The sequence below is a fragment of the Bos indicus x Bos taurus genome, chromosome 11, assembly GCF_003369695.1.
Source record: "Bos indicus x Bos taurus breed Angus x Brahman F1 hybrid chromosome 11, Bos_hybrid_MaternalHap_v2.0, whole genome shotgun sequence".
In the NCBI taxonomy this organism is placed as follows: domain Eukaryota; kingdom Metazoa; phylum Chordata; class Mammalia; order Artiodactyla; family Bovidae; genus Bos; species Bos indicus x Bos taurus.
The window spans coordinates 2,895,414-2,918,036 of record NC_040086.1 but is presented as its reverse complement, the minus strand read 5'-3'; the positions used below and the strand labels follow the sequence as shown (position 1 = coordinate 2,918,036).

Genomic DNA, 22,623 nt, shown 5'->3' with positions numbered 1-22,623 from the left:
AAGTGAAGTTGCTCGGTCGTGTCCGACTCTTAGCGACCCCATGGACTGCAGCCTACCAGGCTCCTCCATCCATGGGATTTTCCAGGCAAGAGTACTGCAGTGGGATGCCATTGCCTTCTCTGAAAAAGTGGATATATGTATATGTAAATAAATAACTATTTATAGATAATAGATAAGTATTTTTTTAAGTTCTGATAATAATAATTAAAAGGCAACTTCACAGTGGGGAAACTTGGCAGACATTACTTTAGTCAAGTGACCAAAGGGGACACCTCATCAGCAAAATGCTGTGCTTAGTCGCTCAGTTATGTTTGACTCTCTGCGACCCCCTGAACGGTAGCCTGCCAGCCTCCTCTGTCCATGGAATTCTCCAGGTAAGAATACTGGAGTGGGTTGCCATGCCCTCCTCCAGGGGATCTGCCCAACCCAGGGATCGAACCCAGGTCTCCCTCATTGCAGGCAGATTCTTTACCATCTGAGCCATCAGGGAAGCCCAAGAATAATGGAGTGAGTAGCCTATCCCTTCCCCAGGGGATCCTCCCGACCCAGGAATTGAATGGGGGTTTCCTGCATTGCAGGCAGATTCTTTACCAGCTGAGCTACCAGGAAAGCCCCTTCATCAGCAGTGGGACAAACCAACATTGCATGCCCACTGAGACAGGTCCAGTATCGCCTCTTGTTACTCCTGCCCAAGATACATAACCTGAATCCAATCATGAGGGAACAGCAGACAAACCCAAGTTGTAATTTTTTAAGTATCAAAAGTGAAAGTTGCTCAGTCATGTCCAACTCTCTGCGATCCCATGGACTATCAGTTCAGCTCAGTCGCTCAGTCATGTCTGACTCTTGGCGACCCCGAGGACCACAGCGCGCCAGGCCTCCCTGTCCATCACCAACTCCCGGAGTTTACCCAAACTCATGTCCATCGAGTTGGTGATGCCATCCAACCATCTCATGCTCTGAAGTCCCCTTCTCCACCTGCCCTCAATCAGGGTCTTTTCAAATGGGTCAGCTCTTCACATCAAGTGGCCAAAGTATTGGAGTTTCAGCTTCAACATCAGTCCTTCCAATGAACACTCAGGACTAATCTCCTTCAGGATGGACTGGTTGGACCTCCTTGAAGTCCAAGGGACTCTCAAGAGTCTTCTCCAACACCACACTTCAAAAGCATCAATTCTTCAGCACTCAGCTTTCTTTAGAGTCCACAACTCTCACATCCATACATGACTACTGGAAAAACTACAGCCTTGACTAGACGGACCTTTGTTGACAAAGTAATGTCTCTGCTTTTTAATATGCTATCTAGGTTGGTCATAACTTTTCTTCCAAGGAGTATGCGTCTTTTAATTTCATGGCTGCAGTCACTATCTGTAGTGATTTTGGAGCCCCCCAAAATAAAGTCAGCCACTGTTTCCACTATTTCCCCATCTATTTGCCATGAAGTGATGGGACTGGATGCCATGATCTTAGTTTTATGAATGTTGAGCTTTAAGCCAACTTTTTCACTCTCCTCTTTCACTTTCATCAAGAGGCTCTTTAGTTCTTTACTTTCTACCATAAGGGTGGTGTCATCTGCATATCTGACGTTATTGATATTTCTCCCGGCAGTCTTGATTCCAGCTTGTGCTTCATCCAGTCCAGCATTTCTCATGATGTACTCTGCATATAAGTTAAATAAGCAGGGTGACAATATACAGCCTTGATGTACTCCTTTTCCTATTTGAAACCAGTCTGTTGTTCCATGTCCAGTTCTAACTGTTGCTTCTTGACCTGCATACAGATTTCTCAAGAGGCAGGTCAGGTGGTCTGGTATTCCCATCTCTTTCAGAATTTCCCACAGTTTATTGTGATCCACACAGTCAAAGGCTTTGGCATAGTCAATAAAGCAGAAATAGATGTTTTTCTGGAATTCTCTTGCTTTTTCCATGATCCAGTGGATGTTGGCAATTTGATCTCTGGTTCCTTTGCCTTTTCTAAATCCATCTTGAATATCTGGAAGTTCAAGTTCATGTATTGCTGAAGCCTGGCTTGGAGAATTTTGAGCTTACTTTACCAGCATGTGAGATGAGTGCAATTGTGCGATAGTTTGAGCATTCTTTGGCATTGCCTTTCTTTGGGATTGGAATGAAAACTGACCTTTTCCAGTCCTGTGGCCACTGCTGAGTTTTCCAAATATGCTGGCATATTGAGTGCAGCACTTTCACAGCATCATCTTTTAGGATGTGAAATAGCTCAACTGGGAATTCCATCACCTCCACTAGCTTTGTTCGTAGTGATGCTTCCTAAGGCCCACTTGACTTCACATTCCAGGATGTCTGGCTCTAGGTGAGTTATCCCACCATCGTGATTATCTGGGTCGTGAAGATCTTTTTTGTACAGTTCTTCTGTGTATTTTTGCCACCTCTTCTTAATATTTTCTGCTTCCTTTAAGTCCATACCAGTTCTGTCCTTCATTGTTCCCCTCTTTGCATGAAGTGTTCCCTTGGTATCTCTAATCATCTTGAAGAGATCTCTAGTCTTTCCGATTCTATTATTTTCCTCTATTTCTTTGCATTGATCACTGAGGAAGGCTTTCTTATCACTCCTTGATATTCTTTGGAACTCTGCATTCAAATGGGTATATTTTTCCTTCTCTCCTTTGCTTTTTGCTTCTCTTCTAGTTACAGCTATTTGTAAGGCCTCCTCAGACAGCCATTTTGCTTTTTTGCATTTCTTTTTTTGGGGATGATCTTGATCCCTGCCTCCTGTACAATGTCACAAACCTCCATCCGTAGTTCATCAGACACTCTATCAGATCTAGTTTCTTAAATCTATTTGTCACTTCCACTGTATAATCATAAGGAATTTGATTTAGGTCATACCTGAATGGTCTAGTGGTTTTTCCCACTTTCTTCAATTTAAGTCTGAATTTGGCAATAAGTTCACGATCTGAGACACAGTCAGCTCCCAGTCTTGTTTTTGCTGACTGTATAGAGCTTCTCCATCTTTGGCTGCAAAGAATATAATCAATCTGATTTCAGTGTTGGCCATCTGGTGATGTCCATGTGTAGAGTCTTCTCTTGTGTTGTTGGAAGAGGGTATTTGCTATGATCAGTGCATTCTCTTGGCAAAACTCTATTAGCCTTTGCCCTCCTTCATTCTGTATTCCAAGGCCAAATTTGCTTGTTACTCCAGGTGTCTCTTGACTTCCTACTTTTGCATTCCAGTCCCCTATAATGAAAAGGACATCTTTTTTGGTGTTAGTTCTAAAAGGTCGTTAGGTATTCATAGAAATGTTCAACTTCAGCTTCTTCAGCATTATTGGTCAGGGCATAGACTTGGATTACAAACCATATTGAATGGTTTGCCTTGGAAACAGAGATCATTCTTTCATTTTTGAGATTGCATCCAAGTACTGCATTTCAGACTATTTTGTTGACTATGATGGCTACTCCATTTCTTCTAAGGGATTCCTGCCTGCAGTAGGTAGATATAATGGTCATCTGAGTTAAATTCACCCATTCCAGTCCATTTTAGTTCGCTGATTCCTAGAATGTTGACGTTCTTTCTTGCCATCTCCTGTTTGACCACTTCCAATTTGCTTTGATTCATGGATGTAACATTCCAGGTCCCTGTCCAGTATTGCTCTTTATAGCATCGGACCTTGCTCCTATCACCAGTCACATCTACAACTGGGTGTTGTTTTTGCTTTGGCTCCGTCCCTTCATTCTTTCTGGAGTTATTTCTCCACTGATCTCCAGTAGCATATTGGGCACCTACTGACCTGGGGAGTTCATCTTTCAGTGTCCTATCTTTTTGTCTTTTCATACTGTTCATAGGGTTCTCAAGGCAAGAATACTGAAGTGGTTTTCCATTCCCTTCTCCAGTGGGCCACATTTTGTCAGAACTCTCCACCCATGACCTGACCTTCTTGGGTGGCCCTATACGGCATGGCTTAGTTTCATTGAGTTAGACAAGGCTGTAGTCCATGTGATCAGATTGGCTAGTTTTCTATGATTGTGGTTTCAGTCTGTCTACCCTCTGATGCCCTCTCTCAGCACCTACCATCTTAGAGGGGTTTCTCTTACATTGGACATGGGGTATCTCCTTGCCACTGCCGCTCCTGACCTTGGACGTGGGGTATCTCCTATACAGTCCATGAAATTCTCCAGGCCAGAATACTGGAATGGGTAGCTTTCCCCTTCTCCAGGGGATCTTCCCAGGGATTGAATTCAGGTCTCCCGCATTGCAGGTGAATTCTTTACCAACTGAGCCACAAGGGAAGCCCTTAAAAGTGTCAAGGTCATAAGAATCAAGAAAGACTAAAGAAATGTTCCAGTGTGAAGGAGGTTAAAGGGACATGACAACTAAAGGCACCACAAACTGGATCTTTGCTATAAAAGACATTCTTGGAACATTTAGCACAACCTGAATAGGGTCTGAGGATTAAATGGTAAAAAAAGTACAAGTTGTAATATCCTGAGTTTTATAGTCATACTGGAGTTACACAAGAGAACGTCTGTAGGAAACACCCATTCTCCTGTGATGGGGCATCCGATCAGTGACTTGCTCAAATGGTTCCAGGAAAAAAAAAAATCTTTGTTCTGTCTTTGCAGATTGTTTAATAAATACCATCAGACAGCTGCCTGTGGACTTCCCTGGAGGTCCAGTGGTTAAGAATCTGCCTTCCAATGTGGATTGGAAGACGTGGGTTCAATCCTTGGTCCAGGAAGATTCCACGTGGCATGGAGAAACTAAGCCAGTGTGCTGCATGCTGCAACTATTGAAGCCCGTGTGCCTAGAGCCCATGCTCCACAAAAGAAGCCACTGTAATGAGAAGCCCCCACACTGCAACTAGAAAAAGCCGTGCGCAGCCATGATGACCCAGGGCAGCCAAAAATGAATAATAAATATGAAAAGAGAGAGCTATCTGCATTCTTGCCTAGTGAGGAGAGGTGGGATCCAATATCTAAGCTACTAAATGGCCAAAGGTTCAAATGGAGCCCATTTCTATCCAAAAGTATACGTTTGGTATTCTTAGTTGGGGTTGGGAGGGGGGCGGTAGTTTTACACTTCCTCTCTGACCCCAGGGTCCCAGTTACCAAGAGGGAAGAAAAAGAGCTTCTCCATGCTTTTTTGGTTAGCCTGAGGTGGAGGTTCTCTACCTTGGCTGCATGTTGAAAATACCTGAGGAACTTTAAAGTAATAATGCCTGGATCTCACCCCTGGAAATTCTGCTTGGATGGGCTGGATACGATCTGGGTATTGGGAACAGAAAGAGCTCCGGTTCAGTTCAGTTGAGTTCAGTCACTCAGTCATGTCCGACTCTTTGCGACCCCATGAATCGCAGCACGCCAGGCCTCCCTGTCCATCACCATCTCCCGGAGTTCACTCAAACTCACGTCCATCGAGTCAGTGATGCCATCCAGCCATCTCATCCTCTGTCGTCCCCTTTTCCTCCTGCCCCCAATCCCTCCCAGCATCAGAGTCTTTTCCAATGAGTCAACTCTTCACATGAGGTGGCCAAAGTACTGGCTCCAGGTGATTCTAATTAATGTGCAGCTAAATTTGAGACCCACTAACCCAGGATACAGGAGTTAACTGATCTACTGATGCCATGGAAGCATTACAGTTCTATAGAAGTCTGACCTGGGTCTCATGGGCTGAAATCACTATGACAACCAAGTTTGTGTTTCTTTCTGGAGACTGGGGGAGAATCTTTTCCTTGCTTTTCCCTGCTTCTAGAGGTTAATTGCATTCCTTGACCTGTGATCCCCTTCCTCCATCTTTAAACCAGTAACATTGCATCTCTCTGAACATTCCTCCACAGTCACATCTCCTTCTGACCCTCTTCTGCCTCCCTTGTGATTACTGAGCCCACCTAGATAATCCAGGATACTCTCCCTATTTTCAGGTCAGTTGATACGCAACCTTAACTGGAATTAAGGATCTGCAACCTTAATAACCTTTTACCGTTCAACTTAACATATTCACAGATTCTGGAATTCGGACATGGACATCTTTGTCGTTTTTGTTGTTGTTCAGTTGCTAAGTCGCGTCTGACTCTTTGCAACCCCATGGTCTGCAGCACACCAGGCTTCCCTTGTCCTTCACCATCTCCCTGAGTTTGCTCAAATACATGTCCATTGAGTCGGTCACGCTATCTAACCATCTCATCCTCCACCACCTCCTTCTCCTTCTGCCTTCAATCTTTCCCAGCATCAGGGTCTTTTCCAATGTGTCAGCTCTTTGCACCACATGGGCAAAGTATTGGACATCCTTGGGGGACCAGTATTCAGCTACTGCAGTCTGGAAATATATGGAGATTCTTCTTAAGGGAAAACTGGTTAAAATTTTTAAAAGACAGAGAAAAAGAAGGGGTACTTAAATCTACAGACTTACTGCAATCCCTATCAAAATACCAGAGGCATTTTTCACAGAACTAGAACAAATAATTCCAGAATTTTTATGGAACCACAAAATACCCTGATAGCCAAAACAATCATGAAAAGAATAAAGACAGAGGCATCATGCTCCCTGATTTAATCTATACTTCAAAGATATAGTAATCAAAACAGTATTGTACTGGCACAAAAACAGACATACAGATCAATGGAACAGGTTTGTATCAACAAAATAAAAAGCAGCCCACTGAATGGGAGGAGATATTTGCAAAAGATACATCCAATAAGCGGAGAAGGCAATGGCACCCCACTCCCGTACTCTTGCCTGGAAAATCCCATGGATGGAGGAGCCTGGTGGGCTGCGGTCCATGGGGTCGAAAAGAGTCGGACACGACTGAACGACTTTGCTTTCACTTTTCACTTTCATGTATTCGAGAAGGAAATGGCAACCCACTCCAGTGTTCTTGCCTGGAGAATCCCAGGGACGGGGGAGCCTGTTGGGCTGCCGTCTCTGGGGTCACACAGAGTCGGACACGACTGAAGCGACTTAGCAGCAGCAGCAGCAGCATATCCAATAAGGGGTTAATATCCAAGGTACTTGAAGAAATCATACAACTCGACATTAAAAAAAAAAAAAACTCAATTAAAAAATGGGCAGGGGACCTTAACAGACATTTTCCCAAAGACATATAGATGGCCAACAGATGCATGAAAAGATGCTCAGCATCACTAATCATCAGGGAAATGCAAATCAAAACCACAATGAGATATCACCTCACACATGTCAGAATGGCTGTCATCAACAAGGCCACAAATAACTAGTTTGACAAAGATGTGGATGAAATGCAAATACTCACTAAATTTATGAAAATAAGTCCAGCTCTCTTAGAGGTCAGGGAACTGAAACGCAGACTCCAGCAGCATCGCAGTTTTCATCCAACAGTGGACAGATTCGGCAAAAGGTGGGTGCCCCTCACGTGTGGAGGAGGGCATGGCAACCCACTCCAGTGTTCTTGCCCGGAGCCTGGCAGGCTACCACTGAAAAGAGTCTGACACGACTGAAGTGACAACACAGCAGGGCACAGCATGGGTAACGCTCACATGTGGAGTTGGGAACTAGGACTCACATACCCAGCTGGCAGGAGCAGGAACTGCTCCAAACTTTTGGGAACACAGTCTGGCAGAATTTTTTTTTTTAATCACCATGTAGATTTTTAAGTTATTAATATTTTGTCATATTTTCTTCAAAGCTTTCTTAAAAAAAAAAAGCGTACAGATACTATCAAAGCTCTTGACCTGGTTGGAAGCACATAGATTTGTTACCCTGTACAGAAATGTTTGTAGTATTTTTTATATTTTGCAGTAATTTTTAAAATTTTTGACAGAACTTATTGTTATGCTTGATGCACACAATTCCTCAGAATTCTGACCCTATTCCTCAGAAATGAAGGCTCCAGAATTTATGGCTATATAATTGGGCTTCTCAGGTGGTGGCACTGGTAAAGAACCCACCTGCCAATGCCGGAGAATAAGAGACTTTGATCTCTGGATTGGGAAGATCCGCTGGAGGAGGGCATGGCAACCCACTCTTGTATTCTTGCCTGGAGAATCCCCATGGACAGAGGAGCCTGGTGGGCTACAGTCCATAAGGTTGAAAAGAGTTGGACATGACTGAAGCAACTTTGCATGTACTAGAGATGTGCAGTGCAGCATTGCTTGAGAGGCAAAAATGTATAAACCATCTGAATATCCATCAAGCAGAAAATGATTAGGTAAATTCATAGGTATTACTCTCATAGTAGGGACTGCTGCTGCTGCTACTAAGTTGCTTCAGTCGTGTCCAACTCTGTGCGACCCCAAAGACGGCAGCCCAACAGGCTCCCCGGTCCCTGGGATTCTCCAGGCAAGAACACTGGAGTGGGTTGCCATTTCCTTCTCCAATGCATGCAAGTGAAAAGTGAAAGTGAAGTCGCTCAGTCGTGTCCGACTCCTAGCGACCCCATGGACTGCCGCCTACCAGGCTCCTCCATCCATGGGATTTTCCAGGCAAGAGTACTGGAGTGGGGTGCCATCGCCTTCTCCGATAGTAGGGACTACTATGTAGTAATTACATAAAATGAGTTAGACCTCTGTATTGATCTGTGATGCCCACAAAATAAAAAGCAACTTATAATTTGTATGGTAGTGATTTTTCTATTTTATGTTCATTTACATGTCTGTACATTTTTAAGAAATATCTCAATATGTGCATGTGCTTGAGTATGACCATAGGAGCACAGAGTAGAGATTCTCAATCAGGGGCAACATTGCCCTCCAGGGGACATATGGTAATGGCTGAAGGAATTTTTGGAAATGGAACCCCACTCCAGTACTCTTGCCTGGAAAATCCCATGGATGGAGGAGCCTGGTAGGTTACAGTCCATGGGGTTGCAAAGAGTTGGACAGGACTGAGCAACTTCACTGTGAACTATGAAGGCATTTTTGGTTGTCACCACTGGGGAGCGCTAATGGTGTAGATGCTGAACATCCTGCAATACACACAGGAAAGCACCTCCCCCCCTCAACACCCTGCAAAGAATTTTCCAGTCCAAAATGTCAACAGCACAAAAGTTGAGAAACCCTGGCATAGAGAAAAGAAAAAGGATAAACACGAAACTATTAACAATCAACTTGTTCCTTAAAACCTATATGTCATTTGGTTTATTACAATGAGCATTTATTTTGACCTCTAAGAATTATCCTATAAAAATAAAAAATAATACTCAAATAAAAGTTTATTCTTATGGCAAAGACAATGGAGCAGGAAGGAGTGGGAGACTGTTGCCCAAGCCAAGCTGTTTCTCAGAAAGAGATCTAGGGGCAGGAGTGTAAACTGAGGGTAATGAGAGCTGGAGGCAGGAGGGGATGGATGGGGATGCCCTGGAGCCTGGCCCTGACACTGGAGCTCACCAGCTTAGAGTGAACAATCCCAGTGCTTTTGTGAGTTGAATAGGGACTCACATTTCCTATGATTAGGAAAGCCTACTGTGAGAGAGAGAAACAAGCCTCAACTCTATTTCCATTTTATAGGCTTGAATAAACCATTTTATGATCAAGAACTGTAACACATCAGAAGGGAATTTCTCCCTGGTCTGCTGAGAGTTGAATTAGCAGGTGTTTCTTGGCAAAGAATGGTCAATTAAGGTGGAAAAACGAAAATAGCATTCTCTGCTGCAGGTCTAATCAGAGTCTTTAACGTAGTAGTGTGTTCATCCCCAAAAGGGCAGTTATCAAATGCAGAACTTCCCTCTCTTTCACACAAAGTGCATGCTCAGTCTCTAAGTCGTGTCCGACTCTGTGCGACCCCATGGACTATAGCCACAAGGTTCCTCTGTCCACGGAATTTTTCAGGCAAGGATACTGAAGTGGGTTGCCATTTCCTCTTCCAGGAGATCTTCCCAACCTATGGATCAAACCCTCGTCTCCTGCATCTCTTGCACTGGCAGGCAGATTTTTTACCACTGAGCCATCTGGGAAGCCCTCCCTATCTTAACCAAGTCTTTTAAACTGAGAGCATCTTCTGAAACCAGGAATCCATGGAATACACTTCAGGAAATACTAACCTAGTCTAGTGATAGTTTTACAGATTAGGAAATGGTGGCCAAAACAAAAAGTGACTGAGTTGGCTGGTGGGTTTCACTCAGAACGCTTGTTTTTTAGACCACTGCTTCTCCCCACCCCAGCATTAAACATCTCACCATAGTTACAAATCAAATTCTTGGGAAACATTCTAGGACTTAAGGGATTTTTTTTCCAATTTACTTTGGTGTGGGGGCAAGGGAGATAGAACGGTGGAAGTCATTCAAAGCAAAACTCGCCTTTCAATAGAATCAAGACATTTTTGGTCTTAGAGATGTTTTTTTCTCCTTGATGGAGAGGCACCCATGAAGACTGTGCTCATGTGAAGGGATGCTCCACCTGATCCTTTTGAAAATATAACCTGCACAGGGCAGGTGGGAACACCTGGGACTTCAACCCTCCCAAATTTACCTCGTTTATCTCCTTGGGGCAGGGGAAGCCCTACAAAACTGATTCTGTAGATTCTCTCCAAGAAATAAATTTACTAAAGTTCCCTTGATCCTCTTACATGCTGAGCCTCTGCAAGACACTGAGAATTCAAAGATGAATAGAACATAATTTCTGCTCTAAAGGGTTGTTTCGTTTTTTAAATCAGGTAGGGAAACAGACACTGCATGTAGCCAGACTGTGACAGGGCTATACTGACCATGGGAATTAGGGTCTAGGAGCCCATGGAAGGCAGTATTTACAAAGCCCACCCTAAGAAACTTGCACACCCGAGCTCGTGGTTAAGTGGGGGCGGGGGGAGCTATGGAAGATGTTTCCAGTTTTCAACGGAGAACTCGTCCTAGTACATTCTGGGACTCCATTACCAGTGACAACTCCGCTTCCCACGGGGGAATCTTGTTTATCCTCTTCTTAGCTAACAGCCTCCGGAGGTAGCCAGCCCTTTACCTCACATCACCAAGGGTTTTGGTTCTGGGTGTGCTAAGTCGCTTCAGTCGTGTCCGACCGTGCGATCCTATGGACTGCCACCCACCAGGTTCCTCTGTCCATGGGATTCTCCTGGCAAGAAATACTGGAGTGGGTTGCCGTGCCCTCCTCCAGAGTTGGTTCTGGGACGGGCCCACAACATGGCCCTACCTTTTTCCCCTTCCTCAGCCTCGCCTCAGACCTGGATCTCACCACCTCAAAGCCACAGCTACAGGAAAATGATGCTAGGTCTGCCGGCAGATTCTGTCCAAGTTCTTATAAGTCGGGCCCCACGTTCACAGTGGCTGTCACACTGCCAGGAGACCCAGCCTCACAATTTGTCTCCATCACAATTAATACTGTGGCCTTTGGGACGCTACTGCTAAATGGGGACCACTTGATGTGTGGCAAGTATCCTGACGGGCACTGGCTTCATGTCTTCCATCAGCAGCCTCCACGTCGCCCGAGCACAATTGTCAGCCAAAAAGCATATGAACTACAGTGGGGTTGCCCCATTTGGACGACGACACTGAGTCTCACAGGCGCAAAACAAGTTCCACCCAACCTCAGCGTTAGCAAACGGCAGGTGTCCAGATGCCCACAACTGAAACCGTTACTAGCCCCGCCCCTAGCCGGCTGCACGGAGTGGGCAATGAGGCAGAGGTGCACAGGCGCAGCCTTTCCTGATGTCCCGCCCCTGAAAGATCACGTGAATAAGGCGGAGTCTGGGCCGGAAGGAAGCGGAAGGGGGAAAAAGCCCTCCCCCGGAAATCCCTTCTGTTTCAGGAGCCTGCTCCCGGAAGTGCTGGTGTTTGTAGCGGCCGTGATGGCGTCAAGGTTACTCCGTGGAGTTGGAGCTTTGGCCTCCCAGGCCCTGAGGGCCCGGGGTCCAAATGGAGTCTCCGTGGTGCGCTCTATGGCGTCTGGAGGTACTCGCCGGCAACGTGCGCCGTTGCCCTCCCGCGGTTGGTGTTAGGTCAGCAAAGGCCGGGGTGGGGGAGGCCTTTCATCTCCTCGGCCCCAAAGCCCTGAGGCTCTGCGGACCTCTCCCTGTTATTCTCGACCGCAGCTGCTGCTGACCACCAAAGTGACCGGGTTGAGAAAAATTCCTAAACGGAGTTGCCGGGTGACCTTGGTGGGCAGGGTTTGCAACCGGGGCGTGAAGGGGCCAAGCCGCCCTTCAGACCTGCGCCCGTCTCCAGTTGGATGCTGATTAACCTGCTTTTAGAAAAAAAAAAAAAAAGGCAGAAAAATCGGCCTCCGTGGTTGAAGGAAGATAAGATCACCCCGTGTTCCACTTTTGGGTAACGTGACTGGTTCTTAAGGGACAGTGGGTATGGGTGGACTGTGGGAGCCTCTGGGCCCGCTAAGACTGAGCAAAAATTGACTTATGTGCGTTTTCCCTCTTTATCATTTCCGCCGACATCATTATTTTATTTTCCTTTAGGTGGTGTTCCTACTGATGAAGAGCAGGCGACTGGGCTAGAGAGGGAGGTCATGCTGGCTGCTCGCAAGGGACAGGTGAGAAGAATGTTCCATGCCTTCTGGGAGAGTTCATTGCCTTGGATGGGATCAGAGCAGCCTTCTCTCTGGGGAGCCTTCCCTCCAGGAAACCTGGCTTTTGGGAACAGTATTGGTAGTCCCTAGAGGGTAGGAATCATTTGGCATAATAGACCCTTTATTTTGTTTTTTTCAGGACCCATACAATATACTTGCCCCAAAGGCAACCTCAGGTACCAAGGAGGACCCTAATTTAGTCCCCTCCATCACCAACAAGCGGATAGTGGGCTGCATCTGTAAGTGCTTCTCTACTATTTTCTTACCCTTTTGTTTGTTTGCTGATTTATTTTTTGGCTGTTTAGAATGTGGGATCATAGTTCCCCAACCAGGGATGGAACCCACGGCCCCTGCATTGAAAGCACAGAATCTTAACCACTGAACCACCTGGGAAGTCTCTGTTTATGTATTTACTTATTTTTAATATTTACTTATTTGGCTCTGCCAGGTCTTAGTTGTGACCCTCGGGATCTTTGTTACCGATGTGAGATCTTTCAGTTGCAGCATACAGGATCCAGTTTCCTGACCAAGGATGGAACCCAGGCCCCCTGCATTGGGAGCATGGAGTCTTAGCCACTAGACCACCAGGAAGTCTCACCCATTTGTTTAATTTAATATCTGTTTAGTATGGAAGATGTCTACTAGTTTTTTCACATCTGTTGTCCATGAGTGTATATGTGTAAAGATACGGATAAATGTTTTAAAGGTTTTGACCCTCAGGCCCTTTTGCCAAAGTAGGTCACCCTCACTGTAAAGAGGCCTGGAACATGAATAATACTGCCTCAGTGGAGAGGTGGCGTGCCGAAATATTCATCTAGAAAATACCGTACTTTCTCTTTGCCAGACACCACGTCAGGCACTAGCTGTACATGCCAAAACGGACCCGGCTTTGGGGTTCTACACAGGCAGGAAACTGTGAGGACCTAATAAGGAACTGGTCAGAGGTCAGTTTACTCAGAGGTAAACTTGGCCTCAATTCCTTCATCTGAAAAATGGAATCAGCTTGAACTGACCTTAAGGTGTCAACCATAACTATTTGCATCTCAGAGGTGTCTGAGGGCAGTAGGTTAACGGTGAAAGTCCTTCTTCTAGGCTGCATGGCTTTCAGCTACCTTTTTTCTTTCAGGTGAAGAAGACAACAGTACTGTCATCTGGTTCTGGCTGCACAAAGGCGAGGCCCAGCGATGCCCCAGCTGTGGAACCCATTACAAGCTGGTGCCACACCAGCTGGCCCACTGAGCCACTGCACTAATGCACTCAGAATATGATGTGGAATTTCTTCTTTCCAGTAAAGACTAGCCATTACATTGGCTTCTCCTCCCATAGTTGGCTGGTCTTATTTTTTTCCTGTGTTTTTGGGGGAAGTGTGGATAATTTTTATGTCAGAAATAGCTATCTGTTGATATTAGCTTCCTATCCCCTTGCTTTTGTACACTGAGATTGTCGATCCCTAATGCAGGGATGACAGTCGGTATGGGGAAAACAGGCTGACTGGACTTGTAATGTTGGCTTCATCTTCTAGCTTTGTCACTGGGATCATGTTCTCTGAGGGTGGGTGGTGGTTTAGGAGCTAAATTGTATCTTCTTTGTGACCCCATGGCCTGTAACCTATCAGGCTCCTCCATCCATGGAATTCTCCAGGCAAGAAGACTGGAATGGGTTGCCATTTCCTTCTCCAGGGGATCTTCCTGACCCAGGGATCGAACCCGGGTCTCCTGCATTGCAGGCAGATTCTTTACCACTGAGCCACCTGAGAAGCCTAGCTGACGCTCTAGTGAGAGAGAAAGGTGAATACACAGCCACCCTTTCAGCATTAAAGGCAGCACAGGCACTCCCATACTTGGCATCAGTTGACTGTCACAACTACCCTGTGAAATGGACCTTTCTCTTTCTTTGTGTACTTAATTTCTAAAAATTCAGATATAATTTATATACTGTAAAATTCATTCTCGAAGTGTACAATTCAGTGGTTTCTAGTAAATGCACAAAGTTTTGCAATCATTATCACTAATTCCAGAACATTCTCAAAAGCCAGTACCCATTAGCATTCACCCCCTCTTCTCTTTCCCACCTGCTCCTGACAACCACTAATCTACTTTCTGTCTACGAATTTGCCTATTCTGGACATTTCCTATTTGTTGAAAACTATTTTTCCCGTTGTCTTTGTGCCCTGTTGAATATTGACCACTAACGTATAGGGTTATTTCTGGACTCAGATTATCACCTTACAGAGGTTCAGAGAGGTTAAGCTATTTGGCCACAGTCACAGAGCTAATAAAAACACCGGATCCAAACCCAGCTCCTTAGAATTTGTCTAAAGTGCTGTGAGAATACATGATGGGGAGAACGATTAACTTCCCACCCCAGGAGGCAGGTGTCAGGACTGGTCTTAAAATCTCCAAAGGGAAAAAGCAGAGAGGCCTTTGGAAAAACAGCAAAGAATAAGTTGTGGTTGGAATGCCAAAGACTTGCAAGGGTATTTGGCCTTCATTTATCTGGGAGAAGGGGAGTCCCTGAAGGTATGTTAGCAGAGAAGACAAGGAGAGGAAGGGGACACTTGGAGGAGAAAGGTGAGTCTGGATAACTTGATTTTGCAGGCCCTAAAGAATCATGAGGTGCATATTGGGATGGACAGGTTAGCTGGGGAGAGTTGGCTGGAAGCAGAAGGCTCCAGTGGGACTTGAGTGATGGAAATGGAGCTGAGATCCAACCTCCAGCAGAGGGAGAAAAGCCAAGAGGCTGAAAGGCAAGGTCGAGGAAGCTTAATTTGGGGAGGCAAGGAGAAGGGTTAACAACAAGGTGTCTTATCAAAACAAGATTGTAAAGAGAGGCTGGGGCTTGGCATATAGGAGGCCTACAGGGTGACAGTTTCAGGGCACGGTGCAGTCAGAAGGCCGGTTGGGTGAGAACACATGCAAGTGGTTGCTGATGATGCAGACAAGGGGAAGAGGCAGCTTGCCCGAGCAGACAGATTGAGTGCACAGAGGCACCGTGTGAGAAAAAGACTGCTGTCTCAGCATCCTTGAGGGCCAGCCGAGGGTGCCCAATGCAGAGGGGAGGAAGAGCCCTGGAGAGTAGAGACCCAGTTTCTCCAAGACCAGAGGGAAGGGGAGAAGGGAGGGTCAAAGAGGAGGGAAGGGAAGCTGAGTGAAATACAAGTAGGCAGGGCTGGGGCTTCAGGGCAATGAGCGAGAGAACTGCCAAGCTTCCAACACCAGCGGCTCAGCCAAGGGCAACTGCCACAAGCCTGTCCAAGTGTATGACATTCTCCAGCCACCTTGGAAGCAGGAAAACAGAAGGCAAATGGTTGGGCAAATTTAATGTTGGGCAAGGGAGAAAGGGACTGAGGATGTCAGTGACTGGTGGAACCATCTGACTGGGCTGTCCCAGCCGGAGAAGCAGGCTGGTCGCTCTCTACGTGATCCTCCAGATCCACCCTCCACCCCTCTCTCTGCCTGGGGAGCTGACCTTCATGGCTTGCATCAAGGGACTCTCTTTCTTACCCTCTGGTTGCCAGCGGGGCAGGGAGGAGGATGGAAGGGGAGAGATTGGGCAAGAAAGCTCCTCCACCCCACCCCTTCTGCCTGGTTCTGGTCAGGGGCACAGCGCCCCCTGCTGCTACAGCCTCACAGGTGCCAGTACCACCCAGCCCAGCTGGTCAGAACATCCCACCGAGGCCCGCCCTGGTCCTCACCATCCCATGCTGTTGCTGCTGCTGCTGCTAAGCCGCTTTAGTTGTGTCCGACTCTGCGGCTCCCTAAACCCTGAGCACCTTCTACACACTGGCAGATCCTGTGGGCAGGCCCAGCAGGAGGGTGGGAGATGGAGGGGGAAGGAGAGGAAAGGAAGAGATGGGTAGAGAGGAAGAGAGGAATACTAGGACTTCCTGCTGGGGTCAGGTTCCTCCCTGAAAGAATAAACAGAGCTCCATGGAGCGGCAGGGGAATCAGTGGGTGAGAGAAGGGTCCTGGGAAAAGGAAGGGCAGTAATTCACTTTTCTCCTGTGCGAGCTGTCCTATGCCTCCTGCTTTTGTCTCTTACACACACAGACACATACACACACACTAAATAAGAAGCCTCCTCAGATCCCTCTGAGCGGCAGTCCCACCCAGGTTTCATGCTGACAGCGGTTCGAGGCAACCCATTTTGGGTTTGCAGCATCTACACAAAAACGTTTGTCAGACCTGGCTTTTCCTCCAGAAGGGCCCTGGCCCCCACAGCCTACCAGAGGCTCAGCCACTTTGTCGCGTGGCCCTCAGGCCCCCTGAGGGCTCCAGGGCTCTGAGCTGTCTCTGGTGCAGGATGGGGCGAGCCCTCAACAGCAACCGTCTCCACCACTCCTGTGATAATTAAAAACTAGCGCTACCTCTGCTTCTGTAAGAGGTCAGGGCCTCTGTGGTCCAGTCAGAGCTGCTCTTTCTGGTGATAGAAATGCACATTAAGTCCTTTATGACCCCATTCCTTCAAGCTTGTGTGAACTTGGCCCAAGTGAAGAACAACCCCCTCTCTTCTACTTTCTTGAGATGGATTCAAGGCAGAAGCCACATTTCACTCCCCACTCCCCCAACACGTACCCAGAGGCAACTGCTTGTGTTGGTTTCCTGTGTATCCTTCCAGAGTTCCTTTAGGTAAATATAAACAACTATGAATACTGATTTAAAATACTGATTAATGATGAAAATTTTATTGAAATATAGTTGCTGTAGAATATTATACAAACTATGCTGCTGCTGCTGCTAAGTCACTTCAGTCATGTCCGACTCTGTGCGACCCCATAGTTGGCAGCCCACCAGGCTCCCCTGTCCCTGGGATTCTCCAGGCAAGAACACTGGACTGGGTTGCCATTTCCTTCTCCAATGCATGAAAATGAAAAGTGAAAGTGAAGTCGCTCAGTTGTGTCTGACCCTCAGCGACACTATGGACTGCAGCCCTCCAGGCTCCTCCATCCACGGGATTTTCCAGGCAAGAGTACTGGAGTGGGGTGCCATTGCCTTCTCCTATAGATGTATACAATATAGTGATTGACAATATTTAAAGGTTATATTGCATTTACTTGGGCTTCCTGGGTGGCGCCAGTGGTAAAGAACCCGCCTACCAATGCAGGAGACATATAGAGATGCTGGTTTGATCCCTGGTCGGGAAGATCCCCTGGAGGAGGGCATGGCAACCCACTCCAGAAGAATCCCATGGACAGAGGAGCCTGGTGGGCTACAGACCATAGGGTCATAAAGAATCGGACATGATTGAAACTATTTAGTGTACATGCACCATTTACATGTTATTTACATGTAAATGGTTATATGTTATATATATATATAACATGTATATGTTACATGTTATAACCATTTACAGTTATTATAAAATACTGACTATATTCCCTGTGTTGTATAATATATCCTTATCTGTTACTATGTATAATCTCCTCCCCCATCTTGCCCCTCCCTCTCCCCGCAAACAAACACTAGTTTGTTCTGTATATCTGTGTCTGCTTCTTTTTTGTTATATTCACTAGTTTGTTGTATTTTTTAGATTCCAACATATAAGTGGTATCATACAGTATTTGTCTTTCTCTTTCTGACTTATTTCACTTAGCATAATGCCCTCCAAGTCCATCCTTGTTGCTTTAAATGGCAAATTTTCATTCTTTTTTTATGGCTGAGTCATATTCCATTGTGGGTATTTATAGCTATTACAATGGACCTCATTTTCTTAATCAATATGATCTCGGGTGGCCTCAGCCTGCAGGGCCTTGAAGTGAGGTTCAGTTCCTGGCCAGAGATTGAGGTGGGGCCATGACAGTGAGAGCACCAAATCCTAGCCACTAGTTTGGGATCTAATCCTGACCACTAGCTACTAGACCAGTAGTCAGTGACAAGGCCCCGGCCCTTCAGCTTTGCAGAAAAGAATTCCCACAAAGATGGAAAGTAGTGAAACAAACAGTGTTTACTAGGAGGAAAAAGAGTACAGTACACGTGGATAGATACAGGGCCAGCCTCAGAGAGTCGCTCTCTTGCAGCAGTTTAAATAGCTTTTATGGGGCATTTCTTCCAGGTTTCCTTGGGCCAATCATTTTGATTTGCCTGGTTCTGAGTCTGTATTTGGTATATCTCAGGATCCTCTAGGAGCCGGCAACAGTCCATGGGGTCACAAAGAGTAGGACACGACTGAGCAGCTAGGCACAGCACAGGATCCTTCCACGTGTGTGCATGCAACTCTCAGCCAAGATAGAGTCCAGCAAAGGGGCCTGTGGGTTGTTTGGCATCACTTCCCTTTGACCTCCAAGAAGCTTTCTAGTCAGGAAGTTCTTGACTTAGACAAATATGTGATCTCTTCTTTCTTATCTAGGCAGGGCTCAGCCTCCTCTCTGGATTGTCCTGTTGATATTTGGAGTTTCTGTCCACAGGGAATGAACTCCCACTGCTCACCCTGGGAGGAGTGGGCATCTACCTCCAACTTCACATTCATTTGTTGACGGACACTTAGGCTGCTTCCATATTTTGGCAATTGTAAATAATTATACTGTTATGAACACTGGGGTGTATCTTTTTGAATTAGTGTGCTTTTTTCTGATATATGCCCAGGAGTGGAATTTCTGGCTCATAGGGTGGTTCTGAATAGACTTTTTTTTTTTAATGCCAGCACTTACACTGTGTTAGGCATGGTTCTGAGCACTTTGTCCGGAAAACAGCTCCAGAGGTAGGTGCTGTGTCCATTTTTTTAAGATTCCTGTTTTGATGTGGACCATTTTTAAAGTCTTCATTGAATTTGTTACAATATTGCTTCTGTTTTATGTTTTGGTTTTTTGGCTGTGAGGCATGTGCAATCTTAGCTCCAAGACCAGGGATCAAACCTGTACCCCTTGCACTGGAAGGCGAAGTCTTAACTACCTGACTGCCAGGGAAGTCCCTGTGCTAGGCCCACTTTAAAGAAAATTAAACTGAACCCAGGAGTTCATCCCAGGAGTATGAACTCCTCCAGGGTAAGCCCCCTGGACCACATCCAACTTATTCCTCTCTTTGTCCAAGTGCCAGATTCCAGCATGTAGTAAGTATTCAACAAATTCCAGTTGTCGCCATGAAAGACAATTACTCTGTTTCTGTAAATCAATGGGAATACTTCATCATACATAGGCACACCTGTATGTGAATACAGTCAACAAATAAGTTCATGAATCCTCAGGGTAATTGGGAGAACTCATCTGAGCCGGACATTTGTTCAGCTCAGAGTAGGGCTTCCCTGGCAGCTTATACAGTAAAGAATCTTCCTGCAATGCTGGAGACCTGGGTTCAATCCCTGGGTCAGGAAGATCCCCTGGAGAAGGGAATGGCAACCCACTCCAGTATTCTTGCCTGGAATCCCACAGACAGAGGAGCCTGGGAGGCTAAAGTCCATGGGGTCACAAAGAGTCAGACACGACTGAATGACTAACCCTCAGAGTAAGCAGAAGATTCAGTGAAGAAGCTTCAAAAAATTTTCTCCTCCCAGAATGACATCAGAGAGCCTGAGCCCAAATCATCTTCTAAATACAGGTCGAAAGGGAAGTCCCTGGCTGCCCAGTGGCTAGGACTCCATGCTTCTAATGCAGGGGATTCCAGTTCAGTCCCTTGTCCGGGAGCTAGGATCCTACGTGCCATACAGCCAATAACAAACACATACAGGTCTAAAGAATAAAAAAAAAGTGGAAAAGTGACATACCAAGGATAGCCCATAGTATACACCCTTTATTCGGTCCTCATCCTCCGATCTCAGTTCTGTCCCAGCGGGGAGTATCTTAGTTCCCAAATGCTCTGGGTCCATCAGCAGATTCTTGCACAGCGCCACCCTCACCAGTTTTTGTTTTGATATTCTACTGTTCACCTACAGGAATAACTTTGTATTAGACTTCACCCCCTGGACACTCTGTGGATCCTTAAAATTCACCTGGTTGCCAACTGAACTCGTTTTGAGTCCATTCATCCAGGTAGTGGGATCTGTCCTCTGGGCTGACTCACTGGAGTTCCCCTCGCGTCTCTCCCTCTGCCCCCTCCCCCATCAGGCTGTGGCTCTTCCTCAGCAGTAGCCCCAGGATGGCCCCTGCTGGAGCCTACCCACCGACTCCCGTGTGTACTCCTGTAACTACCCTGTTCCCAGCTCCTGCCATCTCTGTTTGGCCTCTGTTCCTTCGGTACTGAATCGAATCCTGCTGGCCCTCCAGGTTCCTGTCAAGCTGGCTGTCACCTTTGAGTCCTGTCCTGCCCTGCTGAGAGGTGACAATTCAGTACTCAGATGCAACATTAGCCTTCATGTCTTTGCATATTTGCAGGGTATCATCCCACTTGGGTACTCCCAAAGCATCAAGGATACCTCCATTACAGTTGATTACACTGCAGGATAATTATCTTTTTGCATGTGTTTTGCATCTCAGCAGCCAAGGCATGGTAGGTGCTCAGTGTTTATTGAATGATTGCTGAATGGACAAACACATTACACAGGACAATTATTTATCTGTCTTCTGCTGCACCTGGTTTTTGAAAACTTTATTCATTTTGTTATGCAATGTCCTTGTATAAAACCCCACATGAGAAATTACTCCTGGAATGGAATATAAAGAGAAAAAATTTATTTCCTTTGACCACAGAGACTCTGTATTATATAGAGAAGCATGTAACCCTTCATCTCCCCACACTTTGCTTCTTGCTTCCAAGAAGCTCAAAGACAGATTTAATAGTCATTCACATAATCACATTAGTCCCCTTGGCCACATTTGGGTCTTTCTCCTCTTTGTGGTTTTGATTTTTAATCTTTTCTCTAATAATTTTGAAATCAGCTAGTTGGAGAAGGAAATGGCAACCCACTCCAGTGTTCTTGCCTGGAGAATCCCAGGGATGGTGGGGCCTGGTGGGCTGCCATCTATGGGGTCGCACAGAGTCGGATACGACTGAAGTGACTTAGCAGCAGCAGCAGCAGCCTGCTGTGAAGAGGTAAAATTGGAGGAAGCATTTATATACTGAAAAGCATTATTACTGTGTAAGTTGTTTTCAATTTTGCCTGTCTATCTTAAACTTAGAAATGATGTTCATTGAAATGGGTCTAACCTATGTATGTTTAAAACATTTAAAACAGCAGAAATTCTCAAAAGAACAGTAAGAAGTTCAGATAGGATCCTTTGAACCTCCCCATTATCCCTTTTGACAACTGGAAGTAAGGTGAATTAAAGGGCCCAAACCCCTAGAGGTATTGATCAAAGAAAATCAAGAAGCAATGTTGCTGGGAGGGCCTCTCAGCACAGGAGGGCTGCTGCCTCCCCACCCATCACTTGTCCCAGAATAGGGGCTCCCGCAGAGTATGGGCTTCCCCAGAGTTCCAGCAGCAGCTCTACCACCATCCTGTCTTAAAAACCATGCCAGGGGATCATTTTAATAAGTTATTTGTGATGCCTAATTAAAAAAAAAAAAAATCGGACTTCCCTGATGGCTCAGACGGTAAAGCGGCTGTCTACAATGCGGGAGACCTGGGTTCAATCCCTGGGTCGGGAAGATCCCTGGAGAAGGAAATGGCAATCCACTCCAGTACTATTGCCTGGAAAATCCCATGGACAGAGGAGCCTCGTAGGCTACAGTTCATGGGGTCGCAAAGAGTCGGACACGGCTGAGCGACTTCACTTTCACTTAACTAAAAATCAGTCCCCCAGAAGAGCAGGATGGGGGTTTTAACTGATGACAGAATTGGCAGAGGATTTTCCGGGCAAGAGTACTGGAGTGGGGTGCCATTGCCTTCTCCGGATAAAGAGGAATAATGTGTTAATGGCCCAGCTCCGTGCCAGGCACTGGGTTGGGGCTCAATCCATTGTTGAGTGTGAATCTGAGGGCCAGCATCCTCCAAAGTGCACATGAGTATTCATACACACTCAGATACGTGTGAGGAATCATAATGTGGTTGGTGGTTACGAGCGGAGTGTTCTCAACACAACAGGCCTGTAGGGTCTCACAGTTCAAAAAGGACCAAAGAGGTGGGAAGGGCAGGTCTGTTCTGGAATGAAATGTTGAAGCCACCTCCTTCTGTTTGTGTGCCTTTGGCAAGTGGCCCTCTTCCCCTGGGCCTCGGTGTTCTCAACCGAAAAACGGAAGCCATCGTGCCCAGGATTTGGCGACTTCCGCCGGGATTTTCCTGAGGG

The 22,623-nt window shown here is 46.2% G+C and overlaps 1 protein-coding gene across 1 annotated transcript; it reads left to right on the top strand.

The window, feature by feature from the left end:
• The first annotated feature begins 11,660 nt into the window (after positions 1-11,660).
• Positions 11,661-13,795, top strand: LOC113900938 (cytochrome c oxidase subunit 5B, mitochondrial). The gene is made up of 4 exons (XM_027554622.1): positions 11,661-11,842; positions 12,361-12,434; positions 12,610-12,709; positions 13,597-13,795. Exons 1-4 carry the CDS (start codon positions 11,740-11,742, stop codon positions 13,707-13,709), a joined length of 390 nt encoding a protein of 129 aa, XP_027410423.1. The 5' UTR covers positions 11,661-11,739; the 3' UTR covers positions 13,710-13,795.
• Positions 13,796-22,623: the final 8,828 nt, after the last annotated feature.